This window comes from Amblyraja radiata, chromosome 30 (genome assembly GCF_010909765.2).
Source record: "Amblyraja radiata isolate CabotCenter1 chromosome 30, sAmbRad1.1.pri, whole genome shotgun sequence".
Classification (NCBI taxonomy): Eukaryota; Metazoa; Chordata; class Chondrichthyes; order Rajiformes; family Rajidae; genus Amblyraja; species Amblyraja radiata.
In genome coordinates this window covers 29,222,648-29,243,338 of record NC_045985.1, presented here as the reverse complement: position 1 = coordinate 29,243,338, position 20,691 = coordinate 29,222,648, and the positions used below count along the sequence as shown (strand labels likewise).

Below are 20,691 nucleotides of genomic sequence, written 5' to 3'. Positions count from 1 at the left end.
CCCTTACTCTGTCACACACTCAAACACAATCTCGCTCACATTCTCAAACACAGATACACAGACACTCTGGCACACACCCTCTCACACACTCACACATACTCTCACACTCTCTATCACACACACACTAACTCGCACACTCACACACAGGCATGCATGCTCTTACACACACAATTTCTCTCGTACGCTCCCAAACAGGCACACACATTCTTGCACACTCGCCAGCACACACACGTACACACAGGCACAGACAAGTTCACAAGCTATAGTAGAATTAGGCCGTTCGGCCCATCAAGTCTACTCTGCCATTCCATCATGGCTGATCTATCTCTTCCTCCTAATCCCATTTCCCTGCCCTCTCTCAATAACCCTTGACACACGTTTTAATCAAGAATTTGTCTATATCTGCGTTAAATATATCCACTGACTTGACCTCCACAGCCCTCTGTGGCAATGAGTTAGCATAGATTAACTTTGCATAGATTAACATAGATTAACTAGACTAAACAAATTCCTCCTCACCTTTCTAAAAGAGCGCCCTTTAATTCTGAGGTTATGATTTCATATGCATACTTTGTCAAACACAGGCACGCATTCTCTCTCACTCTCTCTTAACTGGGCTTATATGCACTGGAATTTAGGATGAGAGGGAATCTTATAGGAACATATAACATTCTTAAGGGATTGGTCAGGTTAGTTGCACCACAAAAATGTTCCTGATGTTGGGGGAGTGCAGAATCTGGGGTCACAGTTTAAGAACAAGGGGTAGGCCATTTAGGACTGAGACGAGGAACAACTTTTTCACCCAGAGAGGTGTGAATCTGTGGAATTCTCTGCCACAGAAGGCAGTGGAGGCCAATTCACTGGATGTATTCAATAGAGGCTTAGATTTGGCTCTTAGAGCTAACGGATTCAAGGGATATGGGGAGAAAGCAGGAGCGGGGTACTGATTCTGGATGACCTGCTATGATCATATTGAGTGGCTTGAAGGGCCGAATGGCCCATTCTTGCACTACTTCCTATGTTTCTAATGGACACACAAACGTACACACATGCAAACGTGGGAGGGGTGCGCTCGCAGTGCAGTAGTGGGGGCAGGTGGGCATTGCGTGCTTCAGGAGTAACATGGCATAGGTGCCACCCGAGCCAGGTCCCTGGTCTACTGTTGCAGCGTACACCGTTCACCACCCCGCCCAGTGACCAGGTGAACCCTGGGCATCATGAATACCCCACTCACAATGCATACTGTGAGGGTAGAACTGGTGGTGAGCACCCAGCGGGGCAGCACCCACCTCCAGCACCCATGTGTGCCCACCCTTTGCACTGTTGTTTGGACGGCCCAGGAGCGGTCCCACCATTTGGGACGTCTGAATCACACAGTTACCATGTAGTTTGTTGTCACGTGTACCGAGGTACAGTGGAAAGCTCTTGTTGTGCGCTGACCAGTCAGCAGAAAGACTATACGTTAGTACCAGGGAGGGCTTGCTACACACTGTCCCAGATTAACTCCGCTCCCTTCCATCAACAGGGACCACCAGGAAAGGACGGACTACCAGGACATCCCGGGCAGAGAGGGGAAGTGGTGAGTAGACCCTGGATACAGCATTCGTACACGGGACCTGGGCAATGGGAAGCTATTGGGCTGGGAAGTGGATTGGTTAATGTACCGGGTTAGGGAGTTTCGTGGGACGGTTATTTACAATAGAGTAACATTTCATCAGGTTAACTAAGATACCGGGGTTATTCGAGTTACCTTGAACCTTGGGTAGACACAAAAAGCTGGAGTAACTCAGTGGGTCAGGCAGCATCTCTGGAGAGAAGGAATAGGTGACGTTTCGGGTCGGGATTTTTCTTGAGACTGAGTGCCATGTGAAAGTCAAACAAGAGATATAGACAGTGATGTAGAGAGATAGAACAAATGAATCTTCTGCTTATCGAGTCCACACACAAGATTAGAAGTTGTTCAGCCAGAGCTGAACACACTTCTCGGCATCTGCACAATGGTGTCTGTCTTGCGCTTCTTGTGCTTCTTGTGCGTGGTGGTGGAAAGATTGGTTGAAACAGGGCCGCGACGTGAACGCTCTTTCCTTGACCCCAACAAATGAATGAAAGGCATATATAAAAAGTTACATTGATAAAGGAAACAGGGCATTGTTGGCTGTGGGCTAAGTGAAAACGTGTTACACACAATGAGGCTCGACAAGATGACTTTGAAACTGGTATGATGACTAGGATGGGGAAGGGATGGAGAGGGAAGGAAAGGAAGGGTTACGTCGTTAGAGAAGTCAATGTTCATACCTCTGGGGTGTAAGCTGCCCAAGCGAAATATGAGGTGCTGTTCCTCCAATTTGCATGTGGCCTCACTCTGACAGTGGAGGAGGCCCAGGACAGAAAGGTCAGTATAGGAATGGGAGGGGGGGGGGGGGGTTAAAGTGTTTGGCAGCATTCCAGGAATCTGGCATAGGGAAGCCATTGGGCTGGGAAGTCTGTACGTTCTCCCCGTGACCTGGGTGGGTTTTCTCCGAGATCTTCGGTTTTCTCCCACACTCCAAAGAGGTGCAGATTTGCAGGTTAATTGGCTTGGTGTAAATGTAAAATTGTCCTTAGTGTGTGTCGGATGGTGTTACCGTGCATGGACTCGGTGGGCCGAAGGGCCTGTTTCCGTGCTGTATCTTTAGACTACAGTAAACTAAGCTGAGTGTACTGGGCTGGGTTCGGATGTGTTGCTGGTTGTAACTAATGGCTGAATTCTCTCGTCCCCATATGTCCATGGACAATGTCTACTGATGTGTTGTCCAGGGTTTCCAAGGCAAGACTGGCCCAACTGGACCACCAGGTGTTGTGGGACCACAGGCAAGTCCAAGTCCCACCCTTCACCGTCGTTCTCCCTGTTCGCCGGGCTCCTCCCCACCCCCGCCCAAGGTTTGGATGTTAATGCGTTTCTTTGACTCTGACCGCAGGGCTCCAGTGGTGAAACGGGACAGATGGGTGAGCGAGGACATCCCGGACCTCCAGGACCACCTGGAGAACAAGGACTATCCGGCCCGTCTGGGAAGGAAGGCACAAAGGTGAGCAGTTTGGGCCCCAGGTCTGAGGAAGGATGTGCTGGCTCTGGAGAGGGTCCAGAGGAGGTTTGCAAGAATGATCCCAGGAATGAGTGGGTTAACATGTGATGAGCGTTTGTCAGCACAGGGCCAGTACTCGCTGGTGTTTAGAAAAAGGAGGTGGGGACCTCAATGAAACTTACCCAATTGTCAAGGCAAGTCAAGTCAAGTTTATTCGTCACATACACATACGAGATGTGCAATGAAATGAAAAGTGGCAAATGCTCACGGACTGTGCAAACAAACAAACAAACAAACTACATACGGAATGGAACAGAATCACATATTCACATATTACATATTTGTAGGAGGGAAGAAAAAGGAAAAAAACAGCAATTTAAAAAAAGTGAAATGGTTAGTCCGTGGTGAGATAGGAGTTTGGGCAGAGAGTTGGAGAGAGAGGTGGGAGAGAGAGTTGGGGAGAGAGTTGGGGGAGAGAGAGTTGGGGGAGAGAGAGTTGGGGGAGAGAGAGGTGGGGGAGAGAGTTGGGGAGAGAGAGTAGGGGAGAGAGAGTTGGGGGAGAGAGTGTTGGGGAGAGAGAGTAGGGGAGAGAGAGTTGGGGGAGAGAGTTGGGGGAGAGAGAGTTGGGGGAGAGAGAGGTGGGGGAGAGAGAGTTGGGAGAGAGAGGTGGGGGAGAGAGAGGTGGGGGAGAGAGAGGTGGGGGAGAGAGAGTTGGGGGAGAGAGTTGGGGGAGAGAGAGGTGGGGGAGAGAGAGGTGGGGGAGAGAGAGGTGGGGGAGAGAGTTGGGGGAGAGAGAGTTGGGGGAGATAGAGTTGGGGGGGAGAGAGTTGGGGGAGAGAGAGGTGGGGGAGAGAGAGGTGGGGGAGAGAGTTGGGGGAGAGAGAGTTGGGGGGGAGAGAGTTGGGGGAGAGAGAGGTGGGGGAGAGAGAGGTGGGGGAGAGAGTTGGGGGAGAGAGAGTTGGGGGAGAGAGAGTTGGGGGAGAGAGAGGTGGGGGAGAGAGAGTTGGGGGAGAGAGAGGTGGGGGAGGGAGTTGGGGGAGAGAGAGGTGGGGGAGAGAGAGGTGGGGGGGAGAGTTGGGGGAGAGAGAGGTGGGGGAGAGAGAGTTGGGGGAGAGAGAGGTGGGGGAGGGAGTTGGGGGAGAGAGAGGTGGGGGAGAGAGAGGTGGGGGGGAGAGTTGGGGGAGAGAGAGGTGGGGGAGGGAGTTGGGGGAGAGAGAGGTGGGGGAGGGAGTTGGGGGAGAGAGAGTTGGGGGAGGGAGAGTTGGGGAGAGAGAGTGGGGAGAGAGAGTGGGGAGGGAGAGGTGGGGGAGAGAGAGTGGGGAGGGAGAGGTGGGGGAGGGAGAGTTGGGGGAGAGAGAGTTGGGGGAGAGAGAGAGGTGGGGGAGAGAGTTGGGGGAGGGAGTTGGGGGAGAGAGTTGGGGGAGAGATAGTTGGGGGAGAGAGAGGTGGGGGAGAGAGAGTTGGGGGAGAGAGAGATGGGGGAGAGAGAGGGGGGGGAGAGAGAGGTGGGAGAGAGATTTGGGGAGAGAGAGAGAGGGGGGAGAGAGAGTTGGGGGAGAGAGAGGTGGGAGAGAAAGTTGGGGAGAGAGAGTTGAGGGAGAGAGATTTGGGGAGAGAGAGAGGTGGGGAGAGAGAGTTGGGGGAGAGAGAGAGGTGGGGGAGAGAGAGGTGGGGGAGAGAGTGTTGGGGAGAGAGAGGTGGGGGAGAGAGAGAGGTGGGGGAGAGAGAGGTGGGGGAGAGAGTGTTGGGGAGAGAGAGTTGGGGGAGAGAGAGAGGTGGGGGAGAGAGAGGTGGGGGAGAGAGAGGTGGGGGAGAGAGGTGGGGGAGAGAGAGGTGGGGGAGAGAGGGTTGGGGGAGAGAGAGGTGGGGGCAGAGAGTTGGGGGAAGAGAGTTTGGGAGGGGAGAGAGTTTTTGGGGGGGGGGGCAATGTCCTGATTAAGCTGTTCAAGGAAGTCAGGTGTGTGCTAGCCTGCACATACACTTGTTTAGTTTGGCAATATATAAACCCGTGTTGTCTGTGCTCGAGGAACTGGCTCCCGAGGCAGTTCCACCATGATACCACCTAATAAAGTCTTGCTCTCCATAAGTCCGAGTACTCGATTTATTTAACTGGCGCTGAGGAAGGACGTGCTGGCTCTGGAGAGGGTCCAGAGGAGGTTTACAAGAACGATCCCAGGAATGCGTGGGTTAACATATGATGAGCGTTTGTCGGCACTGGGCCTGTACTCGCTGGAGTTTAGAAGAATGAGGGGGGGACCTCATTGACACATGCAGAATCGTGAAAGGCTTGGATATAGTGGATGTGGGGAGAATGTTTCCATTAGTGGGAGAGTCTAAGACTAGAGGTCACAGCCTCAGAATTAAAGGGCATTCTTCTAGGAAGGAGATGAGGAGGAATTTCTTTAGTCAGAGGGTGGTGAATCTGTGGAATTCTTTACCATAGAAGGCTGTGGAGGCCACGTTAGTGGATATTTTTAAGGCAGAGATAGATAGATTCTTGATTAGTCCGGGTGTCAGAAGCTATGGGGAGAAGGCAGGAGAATGGGGTTCGGAGGGAGAGATATATCAGCCATGCTGTGTTGCCAGTCGGTGACTCCCTCCCTCTTGTCTCCCGCAGGGTGACCCTGGACCCCCCGGAGGCCCCGGCAAAAACGGACCCCCTGGACTGAGAGGCTTCCCTGGTGAGACCGGATTGCCTGGAACGCCGGTGAGTAACGGTGGAGTAAACGGCATCACGGCCAGGAATAGGGGTGGGAATGTGTGGCATCAGCCACAGCTCCTCCCTCAACACAACTCTCTCCCTCAACTCACATTCTCCCCAAACTTCCCCTCCCCGCCAACTCTCTCTCTCTCCCCAGCATCTTCTACCCACCTCCATTCCACATAACTCCCCTTTTTGCCCCCTCTCTCCCCCTACACTCTTTGCAGTCCTCCCTCCCCACAACCACATCTCTGGACACTGATCAATGCTCTTCACTGTGGCAACCAGAGTTCTCAATAGTTCATCATCTCCCCATTGCTTCCCACATGGGTTTACTGGTGTCATACAGTATGGAAGCTGGCCCTTCGGCCCATCTCATGAATGCTGACCAAGATGCCCTACCCAACCCAGTCCTATTTGCCCGCGTTTGGCCCACAACCCTCTAAACCTTTCCTCTCCACATTCCTATCCAAATGTCTCTTCAATGATTAATGTGACAAATGTTGAGTCTAAAGAAGGATCCTGACCCGTAACGTCGCTGGTTTATGTCAGAGTCACAGAGTCACAGAGTGATACAGTGTGGAAACAGGCCCTTCGGCCCAACGCACACACCCATCAACATTTCCCAGCTACACTAGTCCCTCTAAACTTATCCTCTCAATGTACCTGTCCAACTATTTCTTAAACATTGCAATAGTCCCAGCCTCAACTACCTCCTCTGGCAGCTTGTTCCATACTCCCACCACCCTTTGTGTGAAAAAGTTACCCCTCAGGTTCCTATTAAATCTTTTCCCTTTCACCTTAAACCTATGTCCTCTGGTCCTCGATTCCCCTACTCTGGGCACACAGGTGCTACCTGACCCGTTGAGTTACTCCAACACTTTGTGTTTTATCTCTGAAACGTTGTCATTGTAGCTGCCTGATCCTCTTCCTCAGTTCTATAAGACTGGTGCATTTGATGTCCGATCATCAAAGTGATGTTTTGCCTCCGTGGCTATAACCTGTGTGATTTTCCTGCACTTCATACTTCTCTCTCCGCTCAATGCAGGGCGGCTCTGGATTGAAAGGCAGCGAAGGACCTCCCGGCCCACCCGGACCAGCAGTAAGTACCCGACATTGTCACCGGCCGCGGGTAATCTCACTGGAGCTGTAACCCAGAGACGTGTTCAAATCCCGCGCTTGCTGACGGCTCGAAACCCCGAACCAGCTCTCAAACACGCACAGACTAGACTCCATCTACACCATGCTGACTCCATCTACACTTCATGCTGCCTCAAGAGTCAGGAGTGTTTTATTGTCATATGTCCCAGATAGAACAACGATATTCTTACTTGCAGCAGCACAACAGAATATGCAAACATACTACACCGTAAACGATATAATAAATGAGAATACAAAGTTTAGTGTGTGTGTGTACACACTCACACGCCTTCGTCCACATAATAAATGAACAAGCAATAATAGTGCAATAACATACTATTACCCTTATTGTACACAAACTAGATCTATCCTGTTTCAGAACAGCTTATTCCCCACTTTTATCAGACTCCAGAAGAGATCTCCCATAAGCTAAGGATGCATTCCCGATCTTCCAATCTACCACATTGCAGCCCTTGTGCTTTTCTTAAAAGGAAATCTGCACTTTCTCTGTAGTTGAGACACTATATTCTGCAATGTTTATTTTCTCTTCTGCACAACCAGATGTACTCACCTATGGTATCATCTGCCTGGCTGACAGGCAAAGGTCATTCAAAGTATCTCGGTCCACTTGACATGAATAAGCCAATACTAAATATCCCCTGTACGTTATAAAATCTGCATGAAGACATAGCCATTGACCATTCCTCTGCGCCCAACTGCAAGGGGAAGGATTGAAGGATCCCATTCCCCATCGCTCTGCCGCTGCCCCAACCTCATCCCCTACCTGCCTTCTCACCTCACCTCTCCCTCCTTCTTTGTTTCCGCCAGGGCTCCCCAGGTATCCGTGGCAAGTCGGGTCCAGGTGGTCCCATCGGCCTGCCAGGACGTCCCGGACCACAGGGGCCACCCGGGCCTGCTGGAGAGAAAGGAGTGCCGGTGAGTCTTTCTCTTGGGTCAAGACATGGTCTTCGGGGGAGGGGCATAGCCATTGGTTTGGTGCTTGGTGCCCATTGGTTTGGTGATGACACCCATTGGTTTAATGAGTGCCCATGGGCTTGAATGATATGCCCATTGGTTTGGGGTTGAGTGCTCATATTTTTTAGGTGAGTGCGCATTAATTTAGTGGTGGGAGCCATTGGCTGGACGATGTATGCCCATTGATTTGGTGGGTGTGTCCCCATTGAATTGGTGATGGGCGCTCATTGGTTTGTTGGGTGTGCGCCCATTGGTCTAGTGGGTGTGTGCCCATTAGTCTAGTGGGTGTGTGCCCATTGGTCTAGTGGGTGTGTGCCCATTGGTCTAGTGGGTGTGTGCCCATTGGTCTAGTGGGTGTGTGCCCATTGGTCTAGTGGGTGTGTGCCCATTAGTCTAGTGGGTGTGCGCCCATTGGTCTAGTGGGTGTGTGCCCATTGGTCTAGTGGGTGTGTGCCCATTGGTCTAGTGGGTGTGTGCCCATTGGTCTAGTGGGTGTGTGCCCATTGGTCCAGTGGGTGTGTGCCCATTGGTCCAGTGGGTGTGTGCCCATTGGTCTAGTGGGTGTGTGCCCATTGGTCTAGTGGGTGTGTGCCCATTGGTCTAGTGGGTGTGCGCCCATTAGTCTAATGGGTGTGCGCCCATTGGTTTGGTGGTGGGAGCCCATTGAGTTAGCTCTGTACCCATGGAAATGGGGGAGGGGGGGGAAGTGCCCATTTCTTTAAAGGAATGCACATATTGGTTTGGGCATGGATATTGGTGTTGAGTGCACCCACTGGTTTGGCGGTGGTGAACAGCCACTGATGTAGGGGTGTAATCCATTGGTTTGGTAGGAGCCTATTGGGTTGGGGTGTTCTCATTGGTTGGGTTGGTGCATTCCCATTGGTTCAGTGGTAGATATGTTCCTATTGGTTGAGTGGGGTGCGTTCCCATTGGTTCAGTGGTAGATATGTTCCTATTGGTTGAGTGGGGTGCGTTCCCATTGGTTTGGTGGGAGGTATTTCCTTTGGCTGCATGCGAGAGTGCGTTCCCATTGGTTTTAACGGTGTTCCCCTTAGTTTGGTAGGGTGTGTTCCCATTGGTTCTTGGAAGGTTGGGCTTGTTCCCTTGGTCAGCTTACACCCCAGCAGTATAAACATAGACTTCTTTAACTTCAAGTAGCCCTTGCTTTCCCTCTCTGTCTATCTCTCCCCCTTCCCAGTTCTCTGAAAAGTCTTACTGTCTCCGACCACATTTTATCTCTGTTTGCTTTGTTGTCACCTTCTCCCAGCTAACAATGATCTATTCCACATTTTCCTTGATCCCTATTCCCTTTGTCCCGTTTTAACACCTTCACACTTCCTTATCTCTGTATTTCGCTCTGCCCTGACATCTGTCTGAAGAAGGGTCTTGACCTGAAACATCATCCATTCCTTCTCTCCGGTGATGCTGCCTTTCCCGCTGAGTTACTCCAGCATTTTGTGTCTATCTTCATTTCATAGGAGGAGTGTTCCCTTGGGTTTGGGATTGGGCTGTTCCCAATGGTTGGGTGGGGATTGGTCTAGAGTTTAAGAAAGAACTGCAGATGCTGGAAAATCGAAGGTAGACAAAAGTGCTGGAGAAACTCAGCGGGTGCAGCAGCATCTATAGAGCGAAGGAAATAGGCAAAGTTTTGGGCCGAAACACTTCTTCAGACTGTTTAGGTGTTGCCTATTGGTTTGGTGAGGTCTTCCCATTGGTTTGGGGTAGGGGGTTAGCTAGAGGTTTGGTACAGGGGTAGGACATGGATATTGATTTGTAGTGCGCCCATTGGTTTGGGGAAGGGGGCTAACCAGCATTTAGTTTGGTTTAGTTCAGTGATACAGCTTGTAAACATAGAAACATAGAAACATAGTAAATAGGTGCAGGAGTAGGCCATTCGGCCCTTCGAGCCTGCACCGCCATTCACTATGATCATGGCTGATCATCCAACTCAGTATCCTGTACCTGCCTTCTCTCCATACCCCCTGATACCTTTAGCCACAAGGGTCAACATCTAACTCCATCTTAAATATAGCCAATGAACTGGCCTCAACTACCTTCTGTGACAGAGAATTCCAGAGATTCACCACTCTCTGTGAAAAATGTTTTTCTCATCTCGGTACTAAAAGATTTCCACTTTAAACTGTGACCCCTTGTTCTGGACTTCCCCAACATCGGGAACAATCTTCCTGCATCTAGCCTGTCCAACCCCTTAAGAATTTTGTAAGTTTCTATAAGATCCCCCCTCAATCGTCTAAATTCTAGCGAGTACAAACCGAGTCTATCCAGTTTTTCTTCATATGAAATTCCTGCCATCCCAGGAATCAGTCTGGTGAATCTTCTCTGTACTCACTCTATGGCAAGAATGTCTTTCCATAGATTCGAAGACCAAAACTGTACGGAATAATCCAGGCGTGGTCTCACCAAGACCTTGTACAAGAGCAGTAGAACCTCCCTGCTCCTATACTCAAATCATTTTGCTATGAATGCTAACATACCATTCGCTTTCTTCACTGCCTGCTGCACCTGCATGCCTACTTTCAATGACTGGTGTACCATGACACCCAGGTCTCGTTGCATCTCCCCTTTTCCTACTCGGCCACCATTCAGATAATAGTCTACTTTCCTGTTTTTGTCACCAAAGTGGATAACCTCACATTTATCCACATCATACTGCATCTGCCATGCATTTGCCCACTCACCCAGCCTATCCAAGTCACCTTGCAGCCTCCTAGCATCCTCCTCACAGCTAACACTGCCCCCCAGCTTCGTGGCATCCGCAAACTTGGAGATGTTGCATTCAATTCCCTCTACCAAATCATTAATATAAATTGTAAATAGCTGGGGTCCCAGCACTGAGCCTTGTGGTACCCCACTAGTCAGTGCCTGCCATTCTGAAAAGGACCCATTTACTCCTACTCTTTGCTTCCTGTCTGCCAGCCAGTTCTCTATCCACATCAATACTGAACCCCCAATACCGTGTGCTTTAAGTTTGTATACTACTCTCTTATGTGGGACCTTGTCGAAAGCCTTCTGAAAGTCCAGATATAACACATCCACTGGTTCTCCCTTATCCACTCTACTAGTTACATCCACGAAAAATTCTATAAGATTCGTCAGACATGATTTACCTTTTGTAAATCCATGCTGACTTTGTCCAATGATTTCACCACTTTCCAAATATGCTGCTATCCCATCTTTAATAACTGATTCTAGCATTTTCCCCACTACCGATGTTAGACTAACTGGTCTGTAATTCCACGTTTTCTCTCTCCCTCCCTTTTTAAAAAGTGGGGTTACATTAGCTACCCTCCAAACCTCAGGAACTACTCCAGAATCTAAAGAGTTTTGAAAAATTATCACTAATGCATCCACTATTTCTGGGGCTACTTCCTTAAGCACTCTGGGATGCAGCCTATCTGGCCCTGGGGATTTATCGGCCTTTAATCCATTCAATTTACCTAACACCACTTCCTGGCTAACCTTCCCAGCTAAACAGTCCCTTTGACCCACCGGGTCCTGTTCAACCAGCGATCCCCACATATTAACCCTCTCCTACACACACTAGTGCCAATTTTTTAATTTACCAAGTCAATTAATCTACAAACTTGTACATCTGTGGAGTGTGGGAGGAAACTGAAGATCTCAGAGAAAACCCACGAAGGTCACGGGGAGAACGTAGAAACTCCGTTCAGACCACACCCGTAGTCGAGATCGAACCGGGTCTCCGGGACGGCAAGCGCTGTAAGGCAGCAACTCTACCGCTGCGCCACTGTGCCATAGTTTAGTATAGGGATAGCACAAGGATATTGGTTTGGAGTATGCCTATTGGTTTTGGGGGTGCTGGGCGCCCACTGATGTGAGGGTTTACCCATTGGCTTGCTAGGGTGCAAATTGAAGATGTTCCCATTGGATCACTGAAAGATGTTCCCATTGGTTCAGTGAAAGATGTTCCCATTGGTTCAGTGAAAGATGTTCCCATTGGTTCAATCGGAGGTGTGTTCCCATTGGCTGAGTGCGAGGCATTCCCATTGGTCTTGGGGTTGGTGTGTTCCCATTGGTTGGGGAAGGTGTGCACCCATTAATTTCGGAGCTGCATCCACTGGTTTGGTTGGTGTGTACCCATTGGGTTTTTTGGGCATTGACCAATGGTTTGGATCAGGGAAGATGTATGATAGAAGGAAAGACGGTGGTGTTTTGGGTCAAGACCCTTCTTCAGACTGGGTATTGATTGGGAAAATTGCCCATTCATTTGGTGGGTTGGCCATCGATTGGTTTGTGGGGAAACTCCTGCCACTGTGGAGAGGAGACCTTTCTACATTTGACTGCAAAACCATGGCAGAGTCATGAGGTCGGGCTGATCTCAGGAGGAGCCTCGCTATCCAGTCTGCTGAGATCAGGTTCAATCCCTCTTCCTCATGGCCATGGGAAGGGTGGCGGATGGTGACCTTGTCCCTACATAGAACGCCAGCTGTATGCAGCTGTTAGCAGCACTGGAGAGGTGAAGCCGGCAATATTGGTCCCCTTGTCAACAGTAGGTGGAGACACAAGGAACTTCAGACGATGGAGTAACTCAGCGGGTCAGGCAGCATTTGTCAAGTACATGGACAGGTGACGTTTCGTGTTGGGGACTCTTAATTTACTTTAGAGAGACAGTGCAGAAACAGACCCTTCGGACCACCCAGTGATCGCCGCACACTTACACTATCCTACTCACACACTAGGGACAGTTTTAGCAAGCCAATTAGCTGACAAAGCTGTGAGTGTTTGCAGTGTGGGAGGAAACCGGAGCAGCCGGAGGAAAACTCTGCAGGTCACGGGCAGAACGCACAAACTCCATACGGACAGCACCCGTAGTCAGGATCGAACCCGGGTCTCTGGCACTCTAAGGCAGCAACTCTACTGCTGTGCCACCGTGTTGCCCTTCAAGATGATTATAGTTGGTGGCATAAAGCTGGAAGAGAGGTGGGCAAGGATGAAAGCTGGCAAGTGATAGGTGGATACAGGTGGGTCGGGGCGCGGTTAATTATCAGATGCTTTTTCCAAAGGCGAGAACTGAAAAGATTAAAAGTGTGAGATTATGGATAGGAGACCTGAAATGTGAAGCCAGAGGAAGGAGTATAGGTGGATGGCGCTGTGGAGAGTGGAGGTGAAGGGGAAATGGGTGCGCATCCAGGTGGGACAGAGGGGGGGGGGATATATAAAGGATGGGGAAAGGAGTAGATTGTGGAGGCCAAGTCAATGGATATTTTTAAGGTGGAAATTGAAAGGTTGTTGATTGGTGTGGGTGTTAGGGGTTATGGGGAGAAAGCAGGAGAATGGGGTTGAGAGGGAGAGAGAGATAGATCAGCCATGATTGAATGGCAGAGTAGACTCGATGGGCTGAATGGTCTAATTCTGCTCCTATAACTTCTGAACTTATACAGGACGGGTGGTTTGAAGGTTAGTTACCTAAAGTTCGAGAACTCAATAATCAGTGAATCTGAAGAAGGGCTTCGGCCAGAAACATCCCCTATCTACAAGTTCCACAATTGCTGCCTGAACCGCTGAGTTACTCCAGCACTTTGCGTCTTTTTGTAAAAACCCAGCATCTGCAATTCCTTGTATCTCGACGTTCTTACCGCTGGGTCATTTCTCTGAACACCTCTCAGTCTGCCTAAACTTACCTGATATCCCGACTGCTAAATATTCTAACTCCCCTTCCCATTCCTACACTGACCCTTCTGTCCTGGGCCTCCTCTACTATCAGAGTGAGGCCCAACGCAAATTGCAAGAACAACATCTCGTATTTCGCTTGGGCAACTTACACTCAGGCGGTATCAATTTAACTTCTCTTACTTCGAGTAAACCTTGCCTTCCCTCTCTCTCCATCTCTCCCCGCTTCCCAGTTCTCTCACTAGTCTGACTGTCCTCGTTTACATTTTATCTCTGTTTATTTTGTTGTTACCTTCTCCGAGCAAGCAATGGTCTATTCGGCAGTTTCCTTGAACTCCATCCCCTTTGCCTTGTTTTCACACCTGACTCCTTATTCACTCTGTATCTCCCTCTGTCCTGACTCAGTCTGAAGAAGGGTCTCGACCCGAAACGTCACCGATTCCTTCTCTCCAGAGATGCTGCCTGTCCCGCTGAGTTACTCCAGCATTTTGTGTCCATCTAATGGGTTGTAAGCTACGCAAGTGGAATATGAGGCGGTGTTCCCCCAGTTTGAGTTTGGCCTCACTCTGCCAACGGAGGAGAACCATGACAGAGAGATGGTGTGGGAACGGAAAGGGGAGTTAAGGTAGGGGAGCAACAGTAAATGTCAGTACTCCAGCTGTTATCAGGCAACTGAACCATCCCACCACAACCAGAGAGCAGTGCTGAACTACTATCTACCTCATTGGTGACGCTCGGACTATCCTTGATAGGACTTTGCTGGCTTTACCTGGCACTAAACATCATTCGCTTATCATGTATCTGTACACTGTAAACGGCTCGATTGTAATCATGTATGGTATTTCTGCTGCCTGCTTAGCTCACAACAACATTTTCCCTCGGTACACGTGACACGTGACTAAGCTGATCTGGAACTGCACAATGCAGACTCCACTGGGCCACATTAAACTGCCATATCTCTACCCATCTTCACAATATGAAACTGTGCCACTGTTGCAGGCTGGAAGAGTCTGTGTACCACGTGTACATGGAGTGCGTGAGGCTGCAGCCACTGTTTGAATACCTAAAGGGGCTGCTCCTTGCCTTCTGGCTGCATTTGTCACCTTTGGGCGCTCTGTGCGTAGGGGAGAGGGTTGGGCTGAAGTTGTCCTGGTTGGGTTGCTCCTGGGCCTGGCCAAGCTGGCCATCCGCGAGTCAAGGCACCAGGCGGTGGAGGGCTCTACCCGAGCCGGCTGCCTGCCCCTTTTCTGGGGATACGTCCGTGCCCGGGTGCGGTTAGAAAGGGACTATGCCCTGTCCACGGGCACCCTGGGGGAGTTCCGGGACCGCTGGGCTCCGCAGGGTGTTGAATGTATCCTCAATAAGGATTGTATCATAGTTGTGTAGTAGGTTATTATGGATATATGTTTGTATTGTATTATGGTGGTGGGTTCTGGCTTGTTTTATTGTAGTGTAAATATTATTTTTTAATAATTGAATACATTTTTTTGATATAAAAATAAATGAAACTAAGGCTTTACAAGGTTTGTAAGTCACCTTTGCTGTTTGTTCGCAGGGCGAGAAGGGGCCAATCGGCCCAGCCGGTCGTGATGGTGCCCAAGGTCCAGCAGGTCTTCCAGGACCCGCAGGAACTCCCGGAGGTCCTGGTGAGGACGGTGACAAGGTAAGAATTGCCCAGATTCCCCAAGATCACATCTCCGCCAAGATGCCACCAGTTGGCCAGAGCTCTGGAGTAAAGCACCCACCGGCAAAGCAGGAACATCCTCTGCTTGCTGGTCCTCTAGGGGAGGATGCTCTTCACTGTCATGTGCTGGGGCAGCAGGGCGAAGGCTACTGACGCCAACAGGATTAACATACTCATCAGAAAGGCTGGCTCCGTCTTCATGGGAGGTGGGCTTGAAGGAGAGGATGCTCCTTAAACTGAAGGAGCATCCTGGACAATACAGCTCACCCCCTCCATCACACACTGGTCAACCTGAGGAGCACCTTCAGCAACAGACTGGTTCCACCAAGATGCAGCATTTCCCCTGTGGCTATCAAACTGTCCAACTCCTCCCCCTTCTGTCATGGCGTAGACTGAGACTGACTCGCCTCCACCCCCTCCAATCTATGCACATCCCCAATCCTTTCCGTACATCACTTTAACCATATAACCGTATAACAATTACAGCACGGAAACAGGCCATGTTTAATGTCATGTTTCACGTACCTTGTGTTTTATGACTGTTGGCGGATCAATTTCCCTCCTGGGATAAATAGAGTTCTATCGGATCACATTGTGTCGTATCCTCGGCAATGGGCTGGTACCTTGGGCATTGACGAGGCCGATGGCTCATTTATAGCAGAGTAGGCTCTGCCCACTTTAGTCCTGGCACCACAATGGGCTGGGAGTTGGGCTGAGAACACCTCAGACATTTCAAGGTCTACTTGCTGATGTGATTTGTGTGGTCACCTTGAGATTCTGGGGTGCACTGCAAAAGGGTACCTACCAGCCACTGATGGGTTGTGAGCTGCCTGGTGGAAACCAGCCTTGGTCAGAGTCCTGGGGGAACTGAACACAGGCACTGCGCTCCCAGCCCAGCGAGACCAAGATGTGATGAATGCAATGCTAGTATTTATTTCTAGAGGAATATACAAAAACAGGGATGTAATGCTGAGGCTCTATAAGGCGCTGGTCAGGCCGCATTTGAAGTATTGTCCACAATTTTGGGCCCCATATCTGAGGAAGGATGTGCTGGCTCTGGGAGGTTTACAAGAATGATCCCAGGAATGAGTGGGTTAACATGTGATGTTTGAAGGAACTGGGCCTGTACTCGCTGGAGTTTAGAAGGAAGAGGGGGATACCTCTGTGAAACTTACCGAATAAGGAAAGGCCTGGATAGAGTGGATGTGGAGAGGATGTTTCCACTCGTGTGAGTGTCTAGGACTAGAAGTCATAGCATCAGAATAAAAGGGCGTTCCTTGCAAGGTTTGCAAATAATCACCTGTAAATGGTGCTGAGAAAGTTATAGAATATCCACACCAGGTCTTCCTATGTTTCCCCCCCCTCCATAAGGGCGGTCTCTCCACGCCGTTCCTCCATTGCCCATTGTTCTCCCCCCTCCCTCCCTCCCAGCAGTCTCCCCATGCCAGGTCCTCCATTGTGGGAAGAGTTGTACACATCGCACCCACTGCCCGGTGAGATCGCAGTTGTGTAGCAGAGTATTCACTTACACTTTGATGTCAATGTAAAACCGATGGGTTCAGTGTTCCCACTATCACTGGCAACTGATGTCTTTGTTTCTGTCTCCTTTCCCAGGGTGAAGTCGGGGAAGCAGGACACAAAGGAAGGAGGGGCGACAAAGGAGAACATGTGAGTATATATCTATCTCAACCCCACTTCATTACCCGGTCGGGAACCTCAAGTATCAACCGCACCTGCGACTGGTGGTAGATAGGACACTGTAACCAATGTCATTGGAAAGGACGCAGAGAAGATTTACCAGGATGCTGCCAGGGTTAGAGGATGTTGCCAGGGTTGGAGGGTGTGAGCTACAGGGAGAGGTTGAGCAGGCTGGGACTCTATTCCTTGTAGCGCAGGTGGATGAGGGGTGATCTTTTAGAGGTGTACAAAATCATGAGAGGAATCGATCAGGTAGATGCACATAGTCTCTTGCCCCAAGAGTAGGTGAATCGAGGACCAAGGGCATAGGTTTAAGGTGAAGTGGAAAAAAATTAATAGGAGTCTGAGGGGTAACTTCTTCACACATAGTGTAGGGTGGTGGGTGTATGGAACAAGCTGCCAGAGGAGGTAGTTGAGGCTGGGGCTATCCCAACATTTAAGAAGCAGTTAGACAGGTACATTGACATGACAGGTTTGAAGCGATGTGGACCAATCACGGGCAGGTGGGACATACTGGCCAGTGTGGGCAAGTTGGGCCGAAGGGCCTGTTTCCACACTGTTTGACTATGACTCTATTGTCCTAAACTTAAAGTCATACAGTGCAGAAACAGGCCCTTCGGCCCGCCAAGACTGTGCCATCCATCAACTCCCCCCCGGATTCTACCACTTGCCTGCACACTAGGGGCAATTTGTCGCCTTCCAACCCTGTTCATCTTTGAGATGAGGGAGGGAACCGGAGCACCAGGGGAAACCCGCGCGGCCACAGGGAGAACGTGCAACCACCAGATAGACAGCACCCGAGCTGCTGGAGGAGGTAGTTGAGGCAGGGACTGTCACAACGTTTCAGAAACATTTGGACAGGTACATGGATAGGACAGGTTTGGAGGGATATGGGGCAAACGCAGGCAGGTGGGACTAGTGTAGATGGGACATGTTGGTTGGTGTGGGTATGTTGGGCCGCAGGACATGTTTCCACGCTGTACGACCCAATAACAGTCGATCTAAATGAAATTACTGTATATCAACAAAAATGAAAAACTGAATCTTGGCGAAATTAAATGTCAATGTGCATAATGGGTGAGATATTCAGGTGGCTGTAATGTTAAAGTTTGTATTCTCAGTGTTGAAGTTATTTTTTGGATCATGACGGCTTTGTGTTTTGTGATCTTCTGCAGGGTCCACCTGGACCTCCTGGTCCCATCGGTCCCGTTGGCCAACCCGGTCCCGCTGTAAGTACTGTCTCTGTTTAGTCCGCATGACACAATTTCCCCCTTCGCTCGCCTAGCCACTGTGCCGAGTTGGGAGGGGGTGTAGAGACGGAGGCCGCGGGTGGGATAGCTGGGTTCCAGTGTTGGGCATTGCCTCACCGTTGTTTGTGGTCTTTCCCCAGGGGGCAGATGGTGAAACTGGAGCCAGAGGCCGACAAGGTCACTTTGGACAGAAGGGAGATGAAGGGCCACGAGGCTTCCCGGGATCTCCTGGTCCAATTGGCTTGCAGGTGAGTGTGTCTGACATGGGCGGTCTACAACTGGCGATCCTCGGGATGACGGGAGTGGGAATGTGATGGAGTTGGGGGGTGATGAGGATTCACGCTGAGTGGGTGGAGGAGGTTGGTTTGACGCGGGCAGACTGGGTGTAGACCTGGAACAGAATTGGAGCACGACTCTGAACAGGAGAATGGGAAGGTAAAGTATCGACTGGATGATGCAGCAGACAGGATCTACTCCGAGGACAAAATGAAGAAACGTTCACAGTTCATAAGTGATAGGAGCAGAATTAGGCCATTCGGCCCATCAAGTCTTCTCCGCCATTCAACCATGGCCGATCTCTCTTTCCCTCTCCACCCCATTCTCCTGCCTTCTCCCCATAACCCCTGACTCGTGTCAGAGTTGGAAGGGAAAACGGATGTACCGGCAAGGTTGGGAAGGGGCAGTGGCATCACAGTCCCTGTGTGGAGGGAAAGGGTTGGGTAAGGACCAAGTGAGGGAGTAGGTGAATCTTCCTGAAGGCAAAAGACATAGATGTTAGATGGGAAAAGCTGGATTGAGTGTTGAACCCATAACGTGGGGTGTCTGCCCTCTGTCTGATGGTCAGTTATTTTACTTAAAGTTTAGGTTTAGGTTTATTATTGTTACGTTTACCGAGGTACAGTGAAAAGCTTTGATTTGCATGCTCTCCACACAGATCAGATATGCCAAACCATAAACCTCCATGATTACAGACCTCTTTATAACGGATTTTGGTTATAGCGGGCTGTCTCTGTAAGAGTACAGGCTGTTAATGACACTGCAGAGACTATTGAAATTGGCCAGGCATTGGAATTGGCAAAGCATTGGAATTGTCGAGGGATTGAAATTGTCGAGGTATTGAAATTGACAAGCCATGGAAATTAACAAGGCATTGAAATTGACAAGGCATAGAAATTGACAAGGCATTGAAATTAACTAGGCATGGAAATTAACAAGGCATTGAAATTGACAAGGCATTGAAATTGACATGGCATTGAAATTGACAAGGCATTGAAATTGACAAGGCATTGAAATTGACAAGGCATTGAAATTGACAAGGCATAGAAATTGACAAGGCATTGAAATTGACAAGGCATTGAAATTGACAAGGCATTGAAATTGACAAGGCATTGAAATTAACAAGGCATGGAAATTGACATGGCATGGAAATTGACAAGGCATTGAAATTGACAAGGCAATGAAATTGACAAAGCATTGAAATTAACAAGGCATTGAAATTGACAAGCAATTGTTTCAGCCGACACTTAACTCTATTAAATAATGTAACAAGCCTTTAGTATTTTTAGCTTGCAGTGACAAAAATAAATTTTTAGCTTTTAAAAAAGAACTTTGTATTTGAAAACAACTCATTTCACCGAGTGACTGCTATGTGGGATGAATGGCCTAAATCTACTCCTATTGCATAAACTTATCCAGGAACGACATGGCCCGGTGATGTTTTGGGTTGAAAACATTCTTCAGACTGGACCCGACCCAAATAGTCAGATCCGGAACTTCATTTATCCATGATCTCCATGGATGCTGTCCAACCCGCTGATTTACTCCAGCATTTTGTGTCTTTGCTTGGTATACCAGCATCCGCTGTTCCTTGTCTCTACCTACCAATTAATATACTTTATCCAGCGGCCTGGGACTGCGCTGTAAGGTGAGAGGGAGGAGGTATGAAGGGGTAAATGTTTCACACGTAGAATAGCTGTTGTCTGGAATGAGCTGCCAGAGGAGGCAGTACGATGCAATACGATAAGATAGAACTTAATTCATCCCTGGAGGGAAATTGGTCTGCCTACAGTCACAACACACAACAAGGTGCACACAAACTTGAAATTACAAGTAAATTAAAAGTGAATAAAGACAAGCGACTGTTGGCTGGCTGCCATGTGCACAGCCCCTTCACCGGAAGGAACAAACAAACAAACAAACGCAGGCTTATCCCATGGGCAGAGGATTCTAAATCTAGAGTACAGCAGGAACAGTAACAACATTTGACAGGCATCAGGACAGCAACTTGAATGAGTAGGAGGAGAGGGATTTGTAATTAATGCAGCCTAATGTGATCAGTAGAGATAGGCACGATGGTCACCATGAACACAGGGGCTGGACAGCCTTCATCCCGATGGTAGCTGCGAGATGAGAGCGTGGCCAGGGTGGTGTGGGTCTCTGATGATGCTGGCTGCCTTTTTGAGGCAGTGATTCCTGTAGATCCCTTCGATGGTGGGGAGGTCAGCCCCCGTGATGGACTGGGCAGTGTCT

The 20,691-nt window shown here is 49.6% G+C and overlaps 1 protein-coding gene across 1 annotated transcript in view; it reads left to right on the top strand.

Moving 5' to 3' along the window:
• LOC116990221 (collagen alpha-1(V) chain-like) overlaps nt 1-20,691 on the top strand; it is a 131,893-nt gene that overhangs the window by 58,346 nt on the left and 52,856 nt on the right. The window contains exons 25-34 of the mRNA XM_033047766.1: nt 1,526-1,579; nt 2,797-2,850; nt 2,958-3,065; nt 5,680-5,769; nt 6,812-6,865; nt 7,732-7,839; nt 15,086-15,193; nt 16,829-16,882; nt 18,088-18,141; nt 18,303-18,410. Of these exons, the coding sequence (XP_032903657.1) occupies nt 1,526-1,579; nt 2,797-2,850; nt 2,958-3,065; nt 5,680-5,769; nt 6,812-6,865; nt 7,732-7,839; nt 15,086-15,193; nt 16,829-16,882; nt 18,088-18,141; nt 18,303-18,410 (792 nt within the window). The remainder of the gene's footprint in view (nt 1-1,525; nt 1,580-2,796; nt 2,851-2,957; nt 3,066-5,679; nt 5,770-6,811; nt 6,866-7,731; nt 7,840-15,085; nt 15,194-16,828; nt 16,883-18,087; nt 18,142-18,302; nt 18,411-20,691) is intronic.